This window comes from Pundamilia nyererei, unplaced genomic scaffold, assembly GCF_000239375.1.
Source record: "Pundamilia nyererei isolate P.nyererei 1_Seehausen unplaced genomic scaffold, PunNye1.0 scaffold00151, whole genome shotgun sequence".
In the NCBI taxonomy this organism is placed as follows: domain Eukaryota; kingdom Metazoa; phylum Chordata; class Actinopteri; order Cichliformes; family Cichlidae; genus Pundamilia; species Pundamilia nyererei.
The window spans coordinates 1,302,976-1,324,124 of NW_005187552.1; the positions used below are offsets into that span (position 1 = coordinate 1,302,976).

At 42.9% G+C, this 21,149-nt stretch overlaps 1 protein-coding gene across 1 annotated transcript in view; it reads right to left on the minus strand.

The window, feature by feature from the left end:
• Positions 1-4,127: 4,127 nt before the first annotated feature.
• The window catches only part of chd3 (chromodomain helicase DNA binding protein 3), a 48,452-nt gene continuing 31,430 nt past the window's right edge, over positions 4,128-21,149 (minus strand). The window contains exons 33-41 of the mRNA XM_013913789.1: positions 20,548-20,758; positions 20,294-20,410; positions 20,069-20,203; positions 18,575-18,683; positions 16,505-16,637; positions 13,574-13,769; positions 12,576-12,739; positions 12,132-12,258; positions 4,128-6,969 (exon numbers count right to left, since the gene is read on the minus strand). Of these exons, the coding sequence (XP_013769243.1) occupies positions 6,701-6,969; positions 12,132-12,258; positions 12,576-12,739; positions 13,574-13,769; positions 16,505-16,637; positions 18,575-18,683; positions 20,069-20,203; positions 20,294-20,410; positions 20,548-20,758 (1,461 nt within the window). The 3' untranslated portion in view covers positions 4,128-6,700. The remainder of the gene's footprint in view (positions 6,970-12,131; positions 12,259-12,575; positions 12,740-13,573; positions 13,770-16,504; positions 16,638-18,574; positions 18,684-20,068; positions 20,204-20,293; positions 20,411-20,547; positions 20,759-21,149) is intronic.

Below are 21,149 nucleotides of genomic sequence, written 5' to 3' on the forward strand. Positions count from 1 at the left end.
TTCAGAGGAGAATGGCCAGACTGCTTTGAGCTGATAGGAAGGCAACCTAACTCAAATGACCACTTGATACAACGAAGGTACAGAGAAGGACAAATCTAATGCAACTCCTCTCTACTAAGAACAGGAAACTGAGTCTCAATTTCTGCTGCAACATTGAATCAGCCTTGAATCAGTGGTCCAGATCGGTCCCCTAGTACCAACTGAGCATCATTTAAACACCAAAATCTGGACCAAAAGCTCTGACGGATGTTTCCAGCACCGTGTTGAAACTGTGCCACAAAGAATTAAAGCAGCTCTGAAGGCTAAAGGGGATCCAGCCCATTAGGTAAGCAGTACCTAATGATGTGTGGTGAGTGTGTATAAGTCAATGTTTTGCAACATGGTGCAATTCAAAATCTTACAAACAGCAATTTTCATTCTATTTTTTGGTGAATAAGTCCCACCCAAGTGTGATTTTTAATACTTTTAATGAGAAAACTTGCATAATACAGTACATCAATATATCATTTTACATATCCAGTATCAAGTTTGTTTACAATATTGACCAAACCTCAGAATGCATAACTATTAACCTGGACAGAGTGAGGCCAGCAATGAGTAAACACACACTTTATCCACAAGCACGCACACGGTCACACAAGGACACAGATGCACACACACACAAGCACACATAAAAATTAAGTTCTTTGCACAGCTGGCCAGCAAAAGGATCTGTGCTTCCCACATTTGCGCGCCATCATGAATCTGCTCAGGGAGTACAACGGGGAGTTTAGCGCTCCTTTCGAAACAAGGCCAAGAATGGACCAAAAGAGGTCTGACTTGCGCCACAGGGAAAGAAGTGCCATAACACCCCTGTGCAGATCAAAGATGTCATACGAAGTGTATTGAAGTGAAGACGTTTGGTGGGGGTGGAGGGGTGTTGAAGCCGTGTGCGTCTGTCTGAAACCAGAGGGGGGGACCGCTTATGGGGAAACGTATGGCATTTCGCCAGTGGAGGCCAACAGAGGAGATCAAGAGAATGAGCCAGTAGAGAGTTAGTGTGTGGGGCAAGCAAAATCTGATAAGAACCAAAACAAATCGAGGTAAAGACTGGGTGAAAGAGCAGGAGAAATGAGGAGTTGCATAAAAAAAAGAAAAGCTGCAGAAGACAGAAGACTGTTCAAATAATGAGAAAACACTCTCTCTTTAATGTTCTTACAGCAAATCACAGTACGCCTTAAAAATCTTCAATTCATAATCTTTAAAGAAGGAGTCATCAAATCAGAACAACAACTCTGGTTATTGTGTTTTTTAGAAATCGGTACTTAATGAGTGCACCTCGTGGCAGAGTTGCGCCATGTTTGGACACCAGGGACTCACAGGAATGGACCAATGCTTGTTGTTTCTGATTTTATCTCAGTGAGAACAGCCTCACTGCTGGCTGTTTACTCTTCGCTTCCTGCTGGCGCTCTTTCACTTTAAAAGCACTGCCATGGCAAAAAAGCAGGGAAATCTTTACTATTAATTAGTCACATAAACCCAAAACACGTGGATGTCCCAAAGTCCTTTTTTTGTTGTTGCTGTTTTTGATTTTGAGCTTTGCTGGTAAATGCTGAATGCTGCGCCTGGTCGCACTGGTGGAATTTATGTCCGATTTTATAAGTGTGAAAACAATCACCGTGAGATAATGCTGCCAAAAAAAGCCAAAGGAAAGTCATTAAATATAACCATTAAAGGTAATTAAATGCTCGACATCTGAATCTTTAATTTGAAAAAAGGTCTACCCAACAACAACATTTCAGGTTTCACCTGCTGAAAAATGGGACTCAGTTCTAAAGATTAAGGACTCTGAACCCTCACAAACCCACAGCACCTCTTCAGCAGGGCCCAAAAAAGGCATTCAAGGTAAAGAAGGAGTGGAGATAAAACAGGAGGAGAAATTCAATGAAGCACTTGTACTATACCAGATAAAGATTCCCTCAGCGATGTCTGCAACAGTGTACATGTCTTTCTGCTGCCAAAGTAACTCTGCAATACTTCAGCTCTATCTACTCAAGCTCCTCCCCTTCCCAGCCCCCCCAGCGTTGTGTGCAAGCTCTCAGAAAAGCCATCTTCTCCTCAGCCTGAAACTCTGGACTGAGCTGGATGGTGCATCTGAAATCTAAAAGGCAGTAAAAATGATTCCTGGCCAACATGTCAGTCTGTGTCTCTCCCTTGTAGGTCCTGCCTACTCTTTGATAGAAGTGAATGCTGCCAGGTTGGCAAGAAAAGCAGCATTTTTTCCCCTCGCTGAAAAGCTTTGCGTGAATGCATCAATGCAAAAACCTCTCACCAAGAACAACCCTGTGTCTCTAAACTGTCAACTTTTCAGGAAGTAAAAAAAGAAGAAAAACAAAACAAAACACAAAAACGCGGGCTTGTTTTTTAGAAATCTATAGAGCCCAACTGAGAGAGAGAAAGAGAGGAAAAGTAAGACGTGCATGTAGCAGGAGGTTCACAGACAACTGAGAACGAAGAATATGCTTCTGGAGGTACAAATCGTAAAATCGAGCTCTGAAACTGTGAGTGGTTTTATTTATAGGCTAGAGAAAGGACATCCCCACTCCAGAAAATTGTCAGGAAATAAAGATTATCCCCCAAAAAACACATTGGTAAATTATTCTTTACGTATCCTTCGTGACCCTGAATCTTTTTCTATTCTCAGTCTTACTAATACCTGAAGCCTCACAAATAATTTCTAAACCTCCCTCAGGTGGCTGTGACAAGGAGGTAGAGCAGATCATCTACTAATGGGAAAGCTGTTGGTTCGATTCCTCGGGCAAAATACTGAACCTCAAGTTGCTCCTGATGTATTCATCAGAATGTAAATATGTCGGCTACAAAGCGCTTAGATGTACAAAAAAGAGGTTGTGTGAATACAAGTAGAGCAGAAAAGTGCTATATAAGAATCAGTCCATTCAAATGAATGTGACTGCCATGTTATCTGACTATTAATACAGATAGCAGCCTAATGTCTCCAAACACATATTTGTGTTAAGATGTAGACTCTTTCCAAGGTAGAAGATATTTGATACTGGAAGCTTTCTGGCCTTCATTTGTAGTTTGCTTGTCCAGAGTTTAATGATTAACCACATGTGAGCAGGCTTCAGCTGCTCACGGGCGCAATCTGTGTTAAGATATCATCAGCCAATATTAGCTAATTGACAATCGAACGATATCGACATTTATAACGGCTGATACATTTTAAAAAAGAAATGGAAGAACCATCATTAGCCATCACTGACGTTGCATAGTTTGCCCACCAGAGGGCCTTCTGCAACATCCCTTTTGGCAATCCGGTCGTTAAGTGATGACGTGACGAATCCTACTTCCGGGCCTAAAGTAGTCTGCGTTTAATATGGCTTTTGTGTTGTTAACATGTTTAATATTATGTATTTTCTTCTATTTGATCTCAAAAAGCTCCTAAAACAGTCAGTGATCACTGTTGACCTCACTCGGCTTTTATTACCGCTAATGATTTATTTAAGCTCAGTTTTTAAAACCTTAGGATGTAACTACAGCCCAGCCCATGCAGCAGTATATGAATGACTAACCTCATATTGTGGATGGATTATCTCAGTTGTTCTCCTGGCTGAAGTTTGGTCCTTTTACAGCATCCTGCCATGCGATTACATTTGTTCCTGACCACCGAGAACACTCACGTTAACTTTTATCGAGTGGAAAAAAAAGCTAGCTTGTTTATATTATGCTAACATAGCTGTGTCGCTAGCGGTCACGTAGCACATCATTATATACCAGCTAACCAAACTTCAGTAACCCTACAAACATCACTGCTGTTTAGTTTTCTGTCTTCATTTATGTTGGAAGTGATAACAGAGCTGTACGTTTTAATTTGTTTCCAAAACCCCGAAGTCAGGACATGCTATATTGTATTTAGATAGAAACTAGCGAGCTAACTCCCTGCTAACTTCTAACTCTGTTAAATGTCATAAATTCCGTTTTCATGGATGTCTGGATGTTAAACTCAATTGTTACACCTGGTAGAGCAGAACGCTGATCGTTTTATTAAAGATGAAAGACTTTAGACAGTTTTTCAACTCTCAGTAATGCCATAGTGATCATTTGATATATGGACCTGCAGCGGAGTTTAGGCCCAGACACGGCTAGTGACGTCAGACTTAACGACCAGATAGGTTTTCAGAACGCTACAAACAACAACCAGCGGATCTGAGCAGACTTCGGGCAGAGCGTAAATGAATAACTAATGCGAGTGAAACCTGTTCATGTCTCATGTGTCTGGAAAAAAAAAAAAATCAGCCGATATATCGGATTTTTACATCACAGACATTAGTATCGGTGTTGATCCTATATATCGGTCAGGCACCCGGAGGAACATGTTTCCTAAAATGCAGTCTCATAAAAATCAGCTCATGACTAACGATAGCTTAGCTGTTTTATTAGCTTTAAATTGCATCCACTCCTGTAAACATGAAGTCTTGAGCTACAAAGTTGTGAAATTATGGAAAATGTCCCTCAGTGGTGAAGACACTGTAAGTGCACTATTCTGTCATTTTAGCTCTGTTCCACCACGATCACTCGCTGCTCCCGGGGATGGGCAGGATGCATATATTGTATTTATTTCCTCTGAAAACAGCTGCCTGCAGCTGGAAACAGTCTTGAGAGCAGTCACTGAACCAAAACAGAGCTAAACCGAAAGGTGCTAAAATACTCCCGACTGCTGAGCCGGACGATATGTGTGCACTTCACACGTACAACATATTAATTCCATCTTTTCTTTAGATAGAAAATACCAACGAGAGCTTCAAGTCATAGTTTTGCTTATTTTAGACTGAATTGCAATCAGGATAACAGACTTTAAGGTATATACTGACTGATCTAAGATGTTTAGCTTATTTTCTAAGAGCAGAAAAACATATTTGAACAAAATACTTTAATATTTCTAGTAAGCTATCCAAAGTCGTACTGACATCAAACAGGCATGTCAAACAGTTGGCACAAATCACACACATTCACACTCATTTCTTAACCTACAGACATGCACGACATTCTCATTGCAGGCCGCACTGCTACCACACTTCTCCGGTCATTAAGTCCTTTAAACTCAAAGGGAAATACCACTCAGTTTTAGCTGAAAGCAATCCAAATTCATTGCTTTTTCCCTTTAGATACGAGGCAGAATGGTTCATCTCTAGGACGCCACACAGCGCGCACACCAAGCTGGAAAAACGATGACACGGTCCAGAATGTTTTATTTTCTCGGGGTTCAGGGGACATTTTCCAGCGTGGAATCCATCACGCTGTCACAGCGAGGAAACTCATAGAACAAAAAAAGAAAAAAAACGCCTTCAAAGAGAGTCTCCCTTTTTTCTTCGATGACAGATTACAGTCTTCATCTTTTGGGAAGAGCCGCTCATAAATTATGATCTTTTGTATTTTTCAGTGATTAGGCTTAAAAACAGGAAATGTAAGTACTTCATTAGAGTGATATTCCCCTTCTAGTGACCCCCCCACTCCCCCCCAAAGAAAACGGGTGCAACAGTAAGTATGCTTTCTAATACAGTACATGTCTTTGCTGTCCATCAGTTTGGGTTAGAGCTGCCAACCGCTGGACAAAGGCATCGTCTCAGTTTTTACATCTATGCGTCTTGTTTGGACTCAGGAATGCGAGAGAGGGCAAGAGAGTCCATGGGAAGTCGTGTTTTATACTTAGAAAACTTTTTTCTTCTTCTTTTTTTAAACTTTCGCCCCTCGATTTTGTTGTTTTTTCTTTGCAAGATAATCTCGGTCCACTTTATCTCGCTCGCTCTATTTTGAGTTTGGGTTTCATCTGCCTATACTCAGCAGATAAATTCACTTGTTTGCAGGTTTTACAGGTTGTGTGCGAGTTCCAGAGCGTGTAATATATATGCATATCTGAGCGTGTTCGACTGAGAAAGAGAGACGGAGGAGTTGAAGACTGCGGAGGAATGAGGGAGTACGGGGTCAGATCGAGGGGACAGCCTTGTTCAGCCAGCCGGCGGATGAAAAATTGATCCGGAGGGAAATCTTTTTCTTGTCTCAGAGGGAGAAATAGAAGAGCTAAAGAAGTCTGTATAAGGAGGAATTAAACAAAAAAAAAGATCCTCTTTTGTTGCATTGTTTTTTCTTTTTATTCGGCGTCTAATTTAGAGTTTTTGAAATCCTGTGATTGCATTAAGCAGCTTTCCCAATCCCACCCCCATTCTTTTTGGCCAAGGCCTTCAAAGTAAGGTTCGTTTGTTCCAGATAAGTACTCTCTCTTTTTGTCTCTGCCCCCACCACCCCCACCACCCCCCGGGCATCATTAGTACTTGATCTCAAGGCCAGATTTTCACCTCTCCCTTGTTATTTTGGACTCACTCCTTATGCAGTTGATTGCTTGTTTTCTTTAGTGGATCAAAGTGCCGCCGCTACTTTTCTTTTCACATTTCATGTCCGCTTGTTTTGTGTTTTTTTCCTTTCTGCCTCCCATCCTTATTCAATCCATCCAGCGATCTTTTCTTCTCCCTTTATATCCCTCACATTCCAGCTGTGTCAAAGTGCTCTATCCTTGGATCCTTTTTGGAAACGCTCTCATGCATTCGGCTTCTCGTCTCATTTTTGTTACATTCCACGATTGTTTTTCCATCCAAACGTTGCCCTGTTTTTATTGTTTTAGTGTTCACCTCCCCGCTTTTGCCCCTCAGGGTTTCTTTGGTCGCCCGTTGCGCGGCAGGTTCTCCACTGTGTTGCTGAGGCGGTACTTGACGATGATGCTGTGCACCGTGGATTTAGGCATCCTCAGCTCCTGCCCGATGGCCCCCTCTGACTTTCCGTCCTTCCAAAGGTCCACCACACGCTGCCGCTGCACCACATCGTGCTCCTTGGTCTTCTGGCAAACGCTGGCAGCGGTTGGCCCTCCGGTGGCTCCACCAGCAGCTCCCCCGGTGGCCCCAGCAGCGGCGGCGGCTTCTGTGGGGGCAGACAAGCGGCAGACTGTAGTGGAGGCTTGGAGAGGGGAGAAGGATAATGTGACACTTAACTGGTCCCTGTAGGGATTTGCTCTTTTAGTTTGCCTCCCTCCTCTCTGTGGGGGGGGAGGTCGGAGGTCAGGGGAGAGCTACCGAAGCTGGAGTGGTGGAGGGGTGGGGGGAGCTGAGGTTCAGTGTCCTGCTCAAGGACACTTTAGCAGGATGGGTACTTGCAGACACGCGTGCTCCACTCCATCTGTTTAATGTTTACGCCTCTAAAGGATGAAGTCTGGTCTAATGTGTGGGACTCCTTCTAGCACAGATGTGTAGCGTCCTGATGGCAGAAACAGGCTCTCCAGAATGCAACTCGAGTTATTGTGCAAATGCTGACAGACTGCCACGTGTGAGACAGCACCAAACAATCCTTCGTCAGAGCATTGTTACGTTTTGTTGCGCGGTTCACAGAGTGCAGCTAAAGTAGTAGATGTGCACTTAAAGCGCCACAGCCCGAGTATTTTTGGACATGTTTTGTGTACTCAAGTGTGGGAGCTTCTCTTGGGGAAGTGCGCTGTTAATGGAGGGGGGGGGGGGTCGTAGAATCAGAGAATTGTTATTTTAACTCCGTCCATTTCTCCAGCTCACTTTTTTTCCCTCACCCCCTCCCCCTTTCGGGCTCAATCTAAAAAGGTCACGACGCAGCGCAACCCCAATCAAGACCGTAAATGTGGTCTCATTTGCTGCGTGCTTGTGCCCCGCTGCGGTGCTCGAGACTGCAGCCCCCAGGCCCACGCTCAGCTTCAGCTGCAGTCTCGCCACGAAAAGGCCCCCGGTGAGCAAAAAAAAAAAACCCCACGAAGCAACACAGCACGCGTGTGACTATTTCTGAAGCAGCCGGTGCTCGGCCCAGCCCTCTGCCAGTTCACAAGTCACAACACGAGGTTTAAACAACCAAACTCGTGCGGCTTTGGTCCCTCTCAAAATACCTTGGTAGAAAGTCCGAATGTTTTCTTGGCACGGGCCGAACCCAGACAGCCTGAGCATAATGACATTTTCAGAGATAGGCCCTGGCTCTCGAAAAAGCAATGCTTTTGACAGATGTCTCAGTCTGCAATTACAAAAAAAAAAAAATCAAGATACACCGAGCGAGAGGGACAGGAGAAGCACTTGGAGAGAGAGAAAGCTGGCTATTGCGGTTTTTAGAGCTAAAGCTATTGGGGAATATCAGGTTTTACCAGTTATCTCTGCCACATCGCCGCTATCTAAACATCTCCAAACACGAATGCACATGCAGAGCAGAGAGCGCGTCTGGAGAGCACATGCTGTTACCAAACTAATTACGAGAAAATACATCCTGGAAAAACTGCCAGCGAGCCCTGACAGACTGCAGATGAGGAGAGCTGGACAAGAAGTCAAAATAAGATAGATTTTTCTTTTTCTCTGCTTTTTTAACTCTTAAGCCCTTAACTCAATAAGTAATTAGAGCCACGGCAGGACCCAAGAAGAGAAAATAAACAGGCTCCTTGGGGCAGGTTTGATAGCGCTCCGGCTGTGCTTTATCGTTGCACAATGTGTCATTAGATCCCATAAGTGCTGAGCTGAGTATTGAGGTTTCGAGGCCGGACATGTTAAGAGATGAGAACGCCTTAATATAGCAGCGCAGCACGCTCGTGTTTGATTTGGGTAATGTCTATTTCAGGTGTCTATCTGGCAGCCACATCAGAAAGCTCTGCTGCAGATGGTTTTTTCCGATACGGACTCCTTTCTGGATTTTTAAGGTTTCACAACTAAACCTGCTTAGGGGTGAGGGGGGAGATAAAGTGACTGTTCAGAGTGCCTAAAAGGGCGCTGCTTTAGAAGCCATCAGGTAGCTCTTTCAGTCACACGACACAGCATTAAAATGAAACCCAAGACTCGAGCAATGATCCGAAATCTACGCGTAATGCAAAGACATCCTGAAATACCCGATTCCCCAGGCACGCTCATTTCAGCGAGGCCTCTGCAATATTTTTCCATTTTCTTTTGCCTAATTTTTTTCCACAACAGCATAACCATATATAGCTGGAATTCCTCAAATGACATCTTTAAAAATAGGAGCAGCACTTTGGACCGGTTTTGTCCATCAACGGCGCACGTTGCCAAGTAATCAAGTTCCGATCTCTGCGGCCAGATCTGGGCTTCTCCGTCGGGGTGTCTCGGAGGCTGGAGTTGGCGCGCACCCTTTCAAATATGAAACTATAAAAAGTGTGACCGGTGGGATTTGTCTGCTTCTGTTTTCTCACAGGTTTCTTTTGCCAGAGCAGATGGTATAAAAACAAGGAGGACATTAAACAGTGAAAATGAATGGCTCAGTCACGCTAGAGAAAAAAATATGACAGCAACCTCCTTGAGCCTAGGAAAAGTCAGCGGTTGCCCGGTGATTGGATTTTATTTTTTTCTTCACATCTGGAAACTCGTTAGAAGTAGAAGCAACTACCAACAGACTAACCTCAGGGCAACAACTTTCAATTTGAAGTCGATTGCACAGGATGCCTGGTTGGAGGCAACCTGTCTCCAAACAATTGCAGCCTGACTCAAACAGATTGGAGGTTAGCCAGCAAGACATCAACCTGAGTCAGTCTGCACTGATAAGCTCAACTCGTGTGCAATGCATCTCTTTGCAATAGGGGACTTCACTCAACGCATCTGCATAGTACTTATATTCCTATATAAAAGAAAGCCTTTCTGAGCACCTGTGATATTTTACAGTTAAACTGCTGTTCTGCAGTAACTATGTCACTATCTGTGGAGAAATGTCTGAATTTCTCTTTGGATGTCAGTAGTTAATGTGAATTTCTGAGTATGCAGACTGCAACAGATTTGCAATGTTCACTCTTTCCACCGTTAATGATCATATTATCACAAACAGGTTGAATGTAACTGTCAACTTAATCCAATTTAATCACAAACCAATGCAAACTGATTTGGTTTTCTTTCTGTTTTATTGCTGCCCGACTCACTAAAGTTTCTCTGAGGATAGCAACTGACTGCAAGTAGCAAAAGCCCAGGTCCCCATCTTTGAAGCAGCTATTTGAAAGGCAACAAGACTGAAAGCAATTACAACCATTCATTCCTCAGTGTGACTGTAGCGTAAGGACTAAACCCAGTTAGTGATGCAGTTTAGCAAAAATAAGAACGCTAAAAACTGTTGCAGCAGATTCTGAGATTTACCCACTAGTAATCAGTAGCATGGGTGAAGCACTTCCCATAATGCAACACAGTACCATCTTTTCATTATACCCTTCATGCCTGGTTAATTACTAAAGCTTTCAAGAACTCTTGAAAGCACTTTCTCTTTGCTTTCTATTTTGAAGCGAGCTGAGACTAAAAGATAGTTGTCTGTCACGCTGATCGCTGAGGCATAAAATCCTGCCACTTTATGACTGACAGACATGACAGACTGCACCCGCTGAGTCACGCTTGTCATCCATCAAAACATGTGTGTAAAGAGGTGCTAGCTTGTAATTTCCAGGATAGCAAGGAAAGGAAAAGGAACAGAAGATGGCAGCTGAAGCAGTCATTATAATATTGAGTTCTGACCACACCAGCAACATAATTCCTCTTTTGCATTGTCATGATTACAGCTGTACAGAGCTCAGCGGTAGAAAAAAATAGCTTGACAGCTGGAAAAAGCAATCTGAACCGAAGGGAACCGTCGTGGATGACACCAACACATTTTTAACATGCTAGAGCGACACTACAGGAGGCTGTCAGGCATGGAGCCTCGGTTTTAGTCCGTAGGCGAACAGACGGCCCACATCGTCTGGATCGGCCCACGATCGCAGCGTTATCATGTAGTCTGAACCTGGCATTAAATCAGCTCTCCTCAGGCCAAGAGCAGCTGGTGTATAAAAGTGCACTAAAGTTTTCAGTGAATGTTTGGCATGACTGAGTAACTAGACGCCGTAAAGTGTGTGCGCTCAATACACCTCGTTGGCACGTTTTTACTAATCTGTAGATTTTGCAAACGGTGCCTGCTCCGAGCCTGAAAACAAAAGCAGAACTTTGGCCACATCGTGAACAGAATTTAGAATTTGAAACCAAGGTGGAGTCTTGAGAAATATCAGCGTGCGACTGCTGATAACAAGAAAATTATGAGTAAGTAAGGTAAAAAACACAAAAGGAGCCACCAGAGCGAACAGATCTGTTTACAAATGACACTGGTTAACAGATTTGTTTTGAGTTCTGCTTCATGAGACGTGGAAAAAACTGCACGGTGGTTGTTTTTCTTGGCTTTTAAAAGATGACTGTCTGTGATTGTAAGGCAGCATTTGCAGTCATTCATTCAGACAATGACTCGGAGCAGCTCGGAGCAGCAGGAAGAGATTTGACTGAAAATGATAAACTGAGAGAAGCTCAACAGCAATGAGTTACCTGCGACCATCAACTCTGAGCTCATTTTAAACCTGCGCGAAGTGTGAATTTGCACAACCCCGACCACAATGATCCCTTTGACATCACCAGAGTCATTTTCTCAGACTGGATCCAGACCCAGAAATAAAAAATTTAAAAACAGCACCACGGCTTCCCACAGGTTGATGAGAGCTCCTCCCGATGAGCAGACTGAATTTTTATGTGGAAAAATCGATGGGAAATTACTAAGACAAACTGAATGTTGCGCCTGAGCCAGCAAAACCATCTCCACCGCTGTCAATTATCAGCACGTTAACGAAAAACAAAAACAAACATGACTACGGCCACTTCAGATACAGATTTAATGCACAAAATGACTCTAAAGAACCCTTAAACTGACGCTGCGGCGCTGCTTTGTCCTTAAACATCCTTAAATCACGTGCTGTGATAAGAATCAGTTCCTGAGCCAGAGGCAGAGCTGCACTGACACAGCAACAACACCTCCGCAGAGAAGCATAAATCTGAGTAAAAGTCATCAGCTTGCCAAGTGTCAGACAGATCAAACAAGCTTCTTCTTCTGTGCTATAATTACTGAAGCCCTAATGCCTCGAGATGTTCGATTATCACTCAGTAACTCACCTGTTTGTCTCTCATACGTCCACAAACTGCATTTTCTGCTGACAAAGCTTTTTTTTTTCTTTCTTACTGTCATATTAAGTACACACTTTGGTGCTTTACAGCTGCTACAGTGTCAGCGGGGCCTCAAACACTGACCTGATATGAATGATCCGGGTGGCATCTGACTGTAATTGGCCCCTCCCATGTGTAGGGCGCTCGGGGGCGCGGGTGTGAAGGGGGCTCCGTAGTTCTGAGGGGTTGCGTAGGGTCCTGGAGGTATGGGCTGTGGAGAGAGACCGTGGGAAAGACAAAAAAAAGAGGTTTTCTTTAGAAATTCTGCACGTGGTGATTTTAAGAAAATCATAAAATAAAACGAACCCCCTTTTGAGTCGCGCAAGGTGACCAAAATAAAAAGTGCAGAGTAAGCAGCTGGGGAGTTAAAAAGTGCAGGTGGGTGAGGATAATGGGCTCTATGTTTTCATTGGATGTCTTCCATCTATTATTTTTCCACTGAGGGCTGGCAAAGCTCGAGCAGGTTTCAACCTGTCAGCGTTTGTGTGTGTGTGTGTGCTGTATTCAGAGGCAGCCTGATGTGCTGACCGGGGGTGTGTGCGTCTCTGTGCCCTTGCTGGCCAGTCGGCTGAGGATGCTCCTCTCTGACATCTGCAGGCGGGCGGCGATGGGTGGGACTCTGGACAGCGTGGCCGGTAGCCGAGTCACGTCGGCCTTCATGTCGCTCAGCAGCTCCTCCAACTGGTTCAACACTGCAATGACAACAACAATAAGAAGACCACAATAAGAAGAGCCACCGACCAGGTGCTTCAGCTTCTCATTTTTATTTAGTTTGCACAAAATCTTCAATTAATATGAAGAAATGTGCTTTTTTTTGGAAGGTGGCAGTTCAGGTGTTTCACATCCGAGGCTGCTTCTGTGCTATGAAGGTCAAGACTATAAATAGTCTGCTTAAGCAGCTTTATTTCAACAAGCTGTTGCTTTTCTTTCCTCAAATGCTGAGAATAAATGTTTAAATAGCACATTGTTGATGCTGTTTTTGTAAGAGATTACAGTTCCCATCCTCCGGTATCTGCCCTCTCTGTCATCGCACCCTAACAAGTAATTAATCACCGTCCGCAGCGCTGCTGATAAAAAAAAAAAGGTTTCGCCTTCATTGCGTTCGGGTCTGTTAAGACGTACGAGACGAGAACAAGACCAGCAGTGTGCTGAGCGTGTTATTCTGTCGACAGCGCGATATAAACATGGACGGGCTTGCAAAGGAGCCAGCGAGGAAATGTTTGGAGCTATCACTTATCATTGTGTAAGCTTATCTGCCTGCCGTTTTTTTGAAGTCAGCTCCAGGCAGAGCGATACGGTCAACTCAGCAAAAAAAGATTGCACAACAGCTGCTGCGAGATACGCCGATCTTTTATCCCCCTCTGATTATCTGCCTGACAATCTTCCCTGCTTTCTCTGAATCCGTCTGCGTGCCTCTGCGCAGATCTGCTTCCCCGACGCAAACGTTTGTGTTAGATTTTGTTCGCTGAACAACACGAAGCAATTTCGTCGCAACTCTCGGTGCCTTTCATCCGATCGCTCCTGACCTTTGTGCAGGACAGCGTTGGCTGGCTTGTTTCCCGCCAGGGACTCCTTGCTGAGGTGCTGGTGTGACTCCGCCAGGCACTCCACCTCTGCAAAGCGTGCATTGAGCGCCATGGCCGGGTGGCTGGGATCCTGGGTCATGTTTAGATAAGCTGCCCGCCGCAACTGCTCCTCTATCACCAGCGCCTGCTCCAACAGCTGGAGGATGATGGATCGGGAGGAGGTCAATGGAGAAAGAGCAGAGAAAGGACTGTTTATGAATCCGAGGTCACTGAAACCACAACATGTATATGTGCTTTGCTATGATTAAAAAAAAACATGTAATTTAAAAAAAAAAGTGATTTAAGAGTTGTACTGATTGTGGTTTGCACTGTATTCTGGGCCTTCCTGCACACTCTAGGCTCCAAAATGACAGCGCGGTGATGAAGTGCACTTCAACACAGATATCAAGTTACAAAAACATTACAGAGCGCTAAAATTTGCCACTTCAGTTGGTCTGCAAAGCCTGCAGGGCTCTCTTGTTGCGTAACTTACACAATAGTTCCACTCCCAGTCTGGATATTAATAATGTACCACAGCTACAATTTAGATACCGTCACTGTATTCAGTTAAAGTCAGTAACTTCTATACTCTTGTTCCATATGTGCATTTTATTACATTTATCGTATGTTTATCTTAAATGGAGCTTTAAATAATTTAAAAAATCATATAAAAAGTTTTTAAAATCTAAAGTTTGGTTATAAAATCAACACAACAGGCCGTAAAAGTACGGCTGAAGCAGATCTAGTACCTGAGGAAAAACTGCTCGTTTAAGTTTTTGCTTGTGTATAAAAAAAATGTAAAGATCTGCTTCCATTATTTATTTATAAATCACAATCTTAATTTAATGTAAGTAATTTTGAGGGTTGGACTGTTGTTGGGTCAAACTGGCACTGTGGAGATCGCAGCTGGACCAGTTTATCAGCAGGCTGATATTATCTGCCGTTATAAAAGGCATTTATAATGGCAGATAAATGCACATTTAAAAAGGAGAGAATAGATAATGGATTGCATTTATATAGCGCTTTTCTAGGCACCCAAAGCGCTTTACAATGCCACTATTCAGTCACTCTCACATTCACACACTGGTGGAGGCAGCTACAATTGTAGCCACAGCTGCCCTGGGGCAGACTGACAGAAGCGAGGCTGCCATATCGCGCCATCAGCCGCTCTCGCCAACACCAGTAGGCAGCAGGTAAAGTGTCTTGCCCAAGGACACAACGACCGAGACTGTCCGAGCCGGGGCTCAAACCGGCAACCTTCCGATTACAAGACGAACACCCAACTCTTTGAGCTTTGAGCTAGATGATACAAAGACTACAAGTGTTGGTGTTGCATAGCTTTTCCTTTAGAGAACACTTTGCAGCTTCACTACTGGCAACCCATGTATCTGTTAAGCTGCAATCAATGAGCAACTGAGCCAAACAGAAACTGGCAGTGAATCAGTAAATAAGTAACTATACATAACAAATATTTGGGAAATCTGTTTATATTTTTCAACTCTAAAAGGAAAAAAAAAAATCAGCAGATATATATTGGAATATCAGACTTTTAACTCACCAAATATCGGTACCAATATCGGTCGGGCTCTAAGGAAGGTCCCACATGGGTAATTGAGAGGGACTTTTTTCACATTTTTAAACCAATCAACCAATTTATTAATGGAAAACTTAATCAGGGTGAACACACTGCATCCTGTCCTAATGGTGGAAATGCTGCGATTAACAATGTGCCATCAACACTCAACAAAATATGTTTCTAAACATAAAAAATACATAAAAATACATTTATTTGTAATTTAAAAGACCATGTTTTTTTTTTTAAAGGTATGATATAAATATCCTTAAACAAAAGTTATCTATAATCACACAAAGTGTGTCCAGATCAAACGAGAAAAGTCTATCAAGACTGATAATGATGAGAAAACACTGAATGAATCAGCACATTATACTTACTGGCGTAATTTGACAGTAAGCATATAACCACACACCTGATTGAAAAAATACTGCTAATAATAAGATGTGACACAAAGTCCTTATTACATTCTTAATAATGCAGCGTAATTAATAATTCAGACAGTGGTTAATTAAAAACAGTGAATTAATAAACCAGCGTCACACTTAGCCAATAAGAAAACTGACAAAACAGATGACCTTTGCTCTATTTATACTGAAACCTCCAGATCTTCTCAATTTTCTTACAAATTTCTTATGTTTTTTTTAACAATGTCTTAGTTGGCATACTAATAATAAAGGCCTCTCATGATTAATCCAGCTTCGTGAGTAAATGCACTTTATGTGTGTATGGGTATCTGTGTGTGGGTCCTGGTAAAGGGAGTTATTTGTAGTAAATGCGTTGCAAAAGCTGTCGTGTTACACAACCAATTACAACTAAGACAGCGTGATGAGAAATCGTTTTATTTTCTGCTGTCCTGTGCATTCTCGATGGCAGGTTTACCCCCCATGAAAGCCTACAACAATTTAGCGAGAAAATAAATGAGAAACGACGAGGCTGAGGCAGAAAAAGCGATGCGATGCAGTAAATGAGGATGTTGAGTGCAGGATCTGAAACATGTGCGCCGCTCAAAAACAGGATGAGAGCTCTTCCAGAAATGCAGCGGTCAGCAATACCATTCAGCTAATATGTGGGTCTAGGGGCATCTGTCATCCGACCATCAACCGAGTCAAGTGATCGAAGACACTGGACCGCAAGGCTTTTTATAGCGACTGAAACCATCCGCTGTCGTGTTCACGGCACACCACGTTCCCGCATACGTGGTATGAATTTGTATTCAACATGTGAGACCTTTGAGAGCTTGGAGGAAACTGACATTTATAAAATGTGCGAGTCTAATGTTGAACGCAAGAAGTGAAGGTTTTCGTGACACATCTTACCTTGAAGCGCCGAGCCAGGAACTTGTTCTTCATTTCCAGGAAGTTGCCTTTATTCGCCTGCGTCTTGAAAGGCTCGTTGATGATGGCGAACTGGGGATCATTCTGGATGTCCTGCCACCGAGCGTAGCCGTGACTGACGCTGAGGTCAAGGGTCATGTTAACAACACTTTGGGAATAAGACAATAGAAAGTATCTAACTAAGCACACAACATCACCCTGAAGCTCAACAAGGAGCACTTTTAGACATTTGGTGCATTGGGGAGAAGTATTAACAACATAATTTAAAAAAGATACGTTCATAGCAGGAGTTAAATCTGCACATAAATACCACTACCATGTCATCACCATGAGTGCACTAATGTAGCTTAAAACAGGGGTGTCAAACATAAGGTCTGTGGGCCAAAATAGGCCCGGCAAAGACTCCTATCCAGCCCATGGGACAGCTTTGGAAAATGTGAAGGAGGGCATTAATCTTTGTATTTATCTATTTGAATTATTTAATCATTTTAATTGTATTCTCATAGATTTTGAGATTTTCTTTTTTCTTATATCAAGACATCTCAGGGAATAAATGTTTAGTTAAATGTCTTTACAAGGACAGAAAGTGGAGTTTGTTGGTCCGGCGTGGTAAAGATCAAAGTAGTCTGTGTGTGGCCCTCAGTGTAAAATGAGTTTGACATCCCTGGCTTAAAATAAAAACTAGAAAAAGAGAAAAAAATGTAATTGCAAACATCTGTAGTTTCATCAGAGGTTATAGGATCATTTGTGCTGCTTTCTTATAGCTATCCTATGCTAACCTAATACTGAGTTGTATGAAAAGGAGAAAAGGTGGCCCCTGTAGCCTGCAACACACATGCAGTTAAGGGATTGCCTTCATTCCATCTCTAACCATGTTTTTCGGTGGCTATGGCTCAGGAGGTAGAGTGGGCTCTATGCTAACTTTAAAGTTGGTGTTTCGCATGTCAAAGCATCCTTGCAGATGATGCAGAATCCCCTGATGCCTCTATTGGAGTGTGAATGTTAAACAAGGTGCTTAACTAGATAAGCATAGTGGTATATAAGTACCTGCTAAGCACTAACTTTGCCATTTTGGAAGCTTAACGTAATTGCCTTTAAAGCCCAAATCAGATAATGATGTTTAATGGCTGCAGCTGATCGGTTTAGCTTTAAAGCATGAAGGCCAGAAACAAAGAAAAAGCAAGTCTTACTCTGTCTAGAGTTATAAAAAAAATCCACCTTTCTTTACTTTAGTTAATTTAAAGTTAATGAAGAAGAAACAGTAAATTATTTTCTTAATATCTTCAGCACCACACAGAAAAAATTGACCACTTTTGACCTTTACTGCAAGCAGCGAAACTTGATGCTTAAAAAAGAAGCAAAAGCAGAAGTGCTAAAAACTTAAGATCTCACTTAGGACTGACTCCAAAAGTGAGTCAATTCCTTTAAATTCCTATAGACGTCACGCATCGGCTGGTATCTGTCCATGTGATGCAACCACACCATTGGGATGCAGCTTACTTGGAAGCAAGCGAGCCTCATTTGATGACTTTGCACAGGAGCCTCTTGCTCAAGTACGGCCACTTCTGGCTCCAAAACCAACATGGCAACAGCCCAAATGCCACACTCGGGCTTTAAAATAGAAGTCCACAAAACAATGGCATTGCACAAAGATAAGTAGCATCTTCTAATCTTACTCTCACACAGAATGAAAACAAAGGCGAGTTTCCTTCCAAAATGGAGCTATTCTTCTAAGTGTGTTTTTTTACATTTTAATTTCACCTCTAAGCAGACTTCAGGCAGACTTCTATTTCAGTCTATACAGGCCTCAGCATCAGCTTGTAGAATAATGAAAGTTTAATGAGTTTAATGTGAATACTCCACAGCCTTAATGACCATAATAGAGAGAGCAACATGAACTAAATGACCCTCCACATCAGTGTCCAGCAGACACACAGCTTGCTGTTTACTGAGGTCTGGCCGGCTTGTTGACTTATTACGCTGGGCTTCTCCCGGCCGATAGAAAAATAAACCCGCCAGGGTCATCGCCCGGGCAACTGCCATCAAGGATACATCACAATTCCCGCCAACAGCCAGAAGTCGTGCCGGCGGTGCCAGATCTCGTTCATCTTCCCCGAAGAGATGGCAGCCCGCTCCTCGTTCTGCCAGAGAGTGTGCAGCTCTGCGGAGAGAAGCGAGCACAAGGTAAAGAACACGAGGCGGGTTTACACGGCGCGCCCAGAGCTTCTCTGAGTCCGCGATCAAGGAGGAGATAATTCTGGCTCAGTGCTGCTTTTGTACTGAAGCTCTGGAACACAAGGGGAATGTTTTGCTCGTTCATTTAATGTTGTTTGGACTGCTTGGCAACGTTTTTGGACAAACTGGATATTTTCACCCTCACACCTTTTTCACTTGATTAGCAGGGGGGGTGTTTCAAACACAAAGCCAGTATTCAGACAGAGAAAGTGAACTGAGAGTCGTAGGACAAAATGCAACAGATGTAGAGAAGTCTTATTATCTGACAATGTTTTTTAAATATCTTGTTCTAGTTTTGGGGAAGTTCATAAAAGAAGTATCATAGAAATATGAGCGGAAGCATGACGCTTGAACAAGCTTTATGGAAATTCCTATGAAATTTAGCAGAACACTTGTTCACACATGTTTCCTTGATTGTTTCTTCTGATTACCACTGAAACACTTCCAAAAAAATAAATAAAAATTTACACAGGAGAATAAAGCTGCTAATGAAGGAAATGTTGATGCATGACATCATATACAGTAGTGTGAAACAGCCTTGACCCCCCCTCATTTCTTTAGATTTTGCTAGGAAAATGGGAAATACCTGCAGCAGTTTGTTAAAACGTGCAAATCTACATGAAATACGGTGTATAAAGCAAAAACGAGAGTTTGTGCGGCTTCTTGAAGGACATTCAACACTCAAAAATTATACATTTCACTCCATCAGACCTGTTTCACTGATTTTTCAGTCCAGTTCTTGCGTAATTTGGCATGTCCCTGCTTTTTCTCGCTGCTTCTCTTTCCACCCTTCCACTGAGACCATTTCTGATAAAGTTTCAGTGAACAACAGAGCCAAGTCAACTGAAGGGCCAGATGTATCTCTGAGGTCCTGTGTCAGGGCTCTGCTGGATTTTTTCCTATTTCTTAAAGAGAATCTAATTGGTGCTAAAAAACTTTTTTTTTTATATCTGTCAAACTATGTTTATAGATTCAACTAAAGAAATGGGAACAAACTGTGTTTTTGTGACAAAGTGTGCAAAGACATACTTTAAAATTGGCTCTGTGCTACGTTTTCTGAATCACAAAATTGGTTCATCACTTGATTTAGGGGCATTTTTGTGCTCTGGGCTAATGACTTATATGTCAGTGTCAAGGAGCTTAAGGGTCAAACAAAAAAAACCATTCCTCTGAAAATGGCAAGGTAGAAGAACTGTTTTAAAAATGAGTGAAAAAGCAGCCAATGTCCAAAGATAAACTTTGAAACACCTTCAGAAAGCTCAGAAAACTATCGCGCAACACCGAGTCTATTCCAGATCTGCTGTAACTAACCAGTGAAGCCACCGTCTGCGATGTTGAACATGAAGCGAGGTCGCTCAGTCGGGGGCTTCCCGTTACCCTTCGGCGCCTCCTCCTTCGCTGCTTTGACTTCTTTTCCAGCATCCTTTTCACCCTTGACCTCCTCTGCTATCAACGACAGCAGTAAAAATGTTAATTAGTTTGTTATTGCAGCATACCGTTACACGTCTAACCACCAGGAACTGAACAGACACGCACCTTTCTTCACATCAGACACTTCGGTCTTATCCTTGGCATCTGTTGTTTCCGTTGTGGTAGGTGTTCCCTCCCGCTTTTCTTTTTCTTTCTCTTTCTCCTCCCCAACCCTTTCTCCTTCTGCAAAAACAAAGGACCTGAGTCACATAAACCTGTTTTATGTGTTTGTGCATGTCAGACTTGAACTCACAATACAACAAAAAAGTCTTATAATGTTTGGGCTTATCAAGTTTCCTTTTCTCTTTTTTTGGGTTCACCTGATTTCTCCTCTTTAACTTCTGAATCCTGCTTAGATGTGTGTTTAGTCTCGTCTTTAGTCTCCTCCTGTGCTTTCTTCTCCTCTGTAGAGGCAGCTGGGTTATCGCTCGTGTCTTTCTTCTCGTCCTCTTTCGTGTTGCTGTCGTCTTTGCTTTCAGGTTTTTGAACGGAAGACACATGTTGCGATGTTTCTTTTGTGGAGTACGAAAGCTGCCGACAATAAAACAATGCAATATCACATAATCTTGTTTGCAGTCATGTGCCAAAATCTTCACGCCAGAAGCAAAGACTGTATATAAAGACAGCCAGTTTGATGTCACCAAAGTCACGAGAGTGAATCTGAGTGGTGCAACTTCTCAATCACAAGGCAGGACAATCCTAAAACACACCCTGCTTTATTATCTTTTTCACTCTAATGCTGATCATCCTTCTAGCCATTTTCTCCCACTTATCCAATTCAGTGTCATGGCTCGGCCTATTCTAGCTGCCATAAGGCGAGAAGCGGGTCACACTATGGACAGATTACAGGTCGCCGGTCTCTTGCACGGCTAACACAGAGGAGGTTTCAAGACTATTCACAGTCACATCCAAACCTATGGAA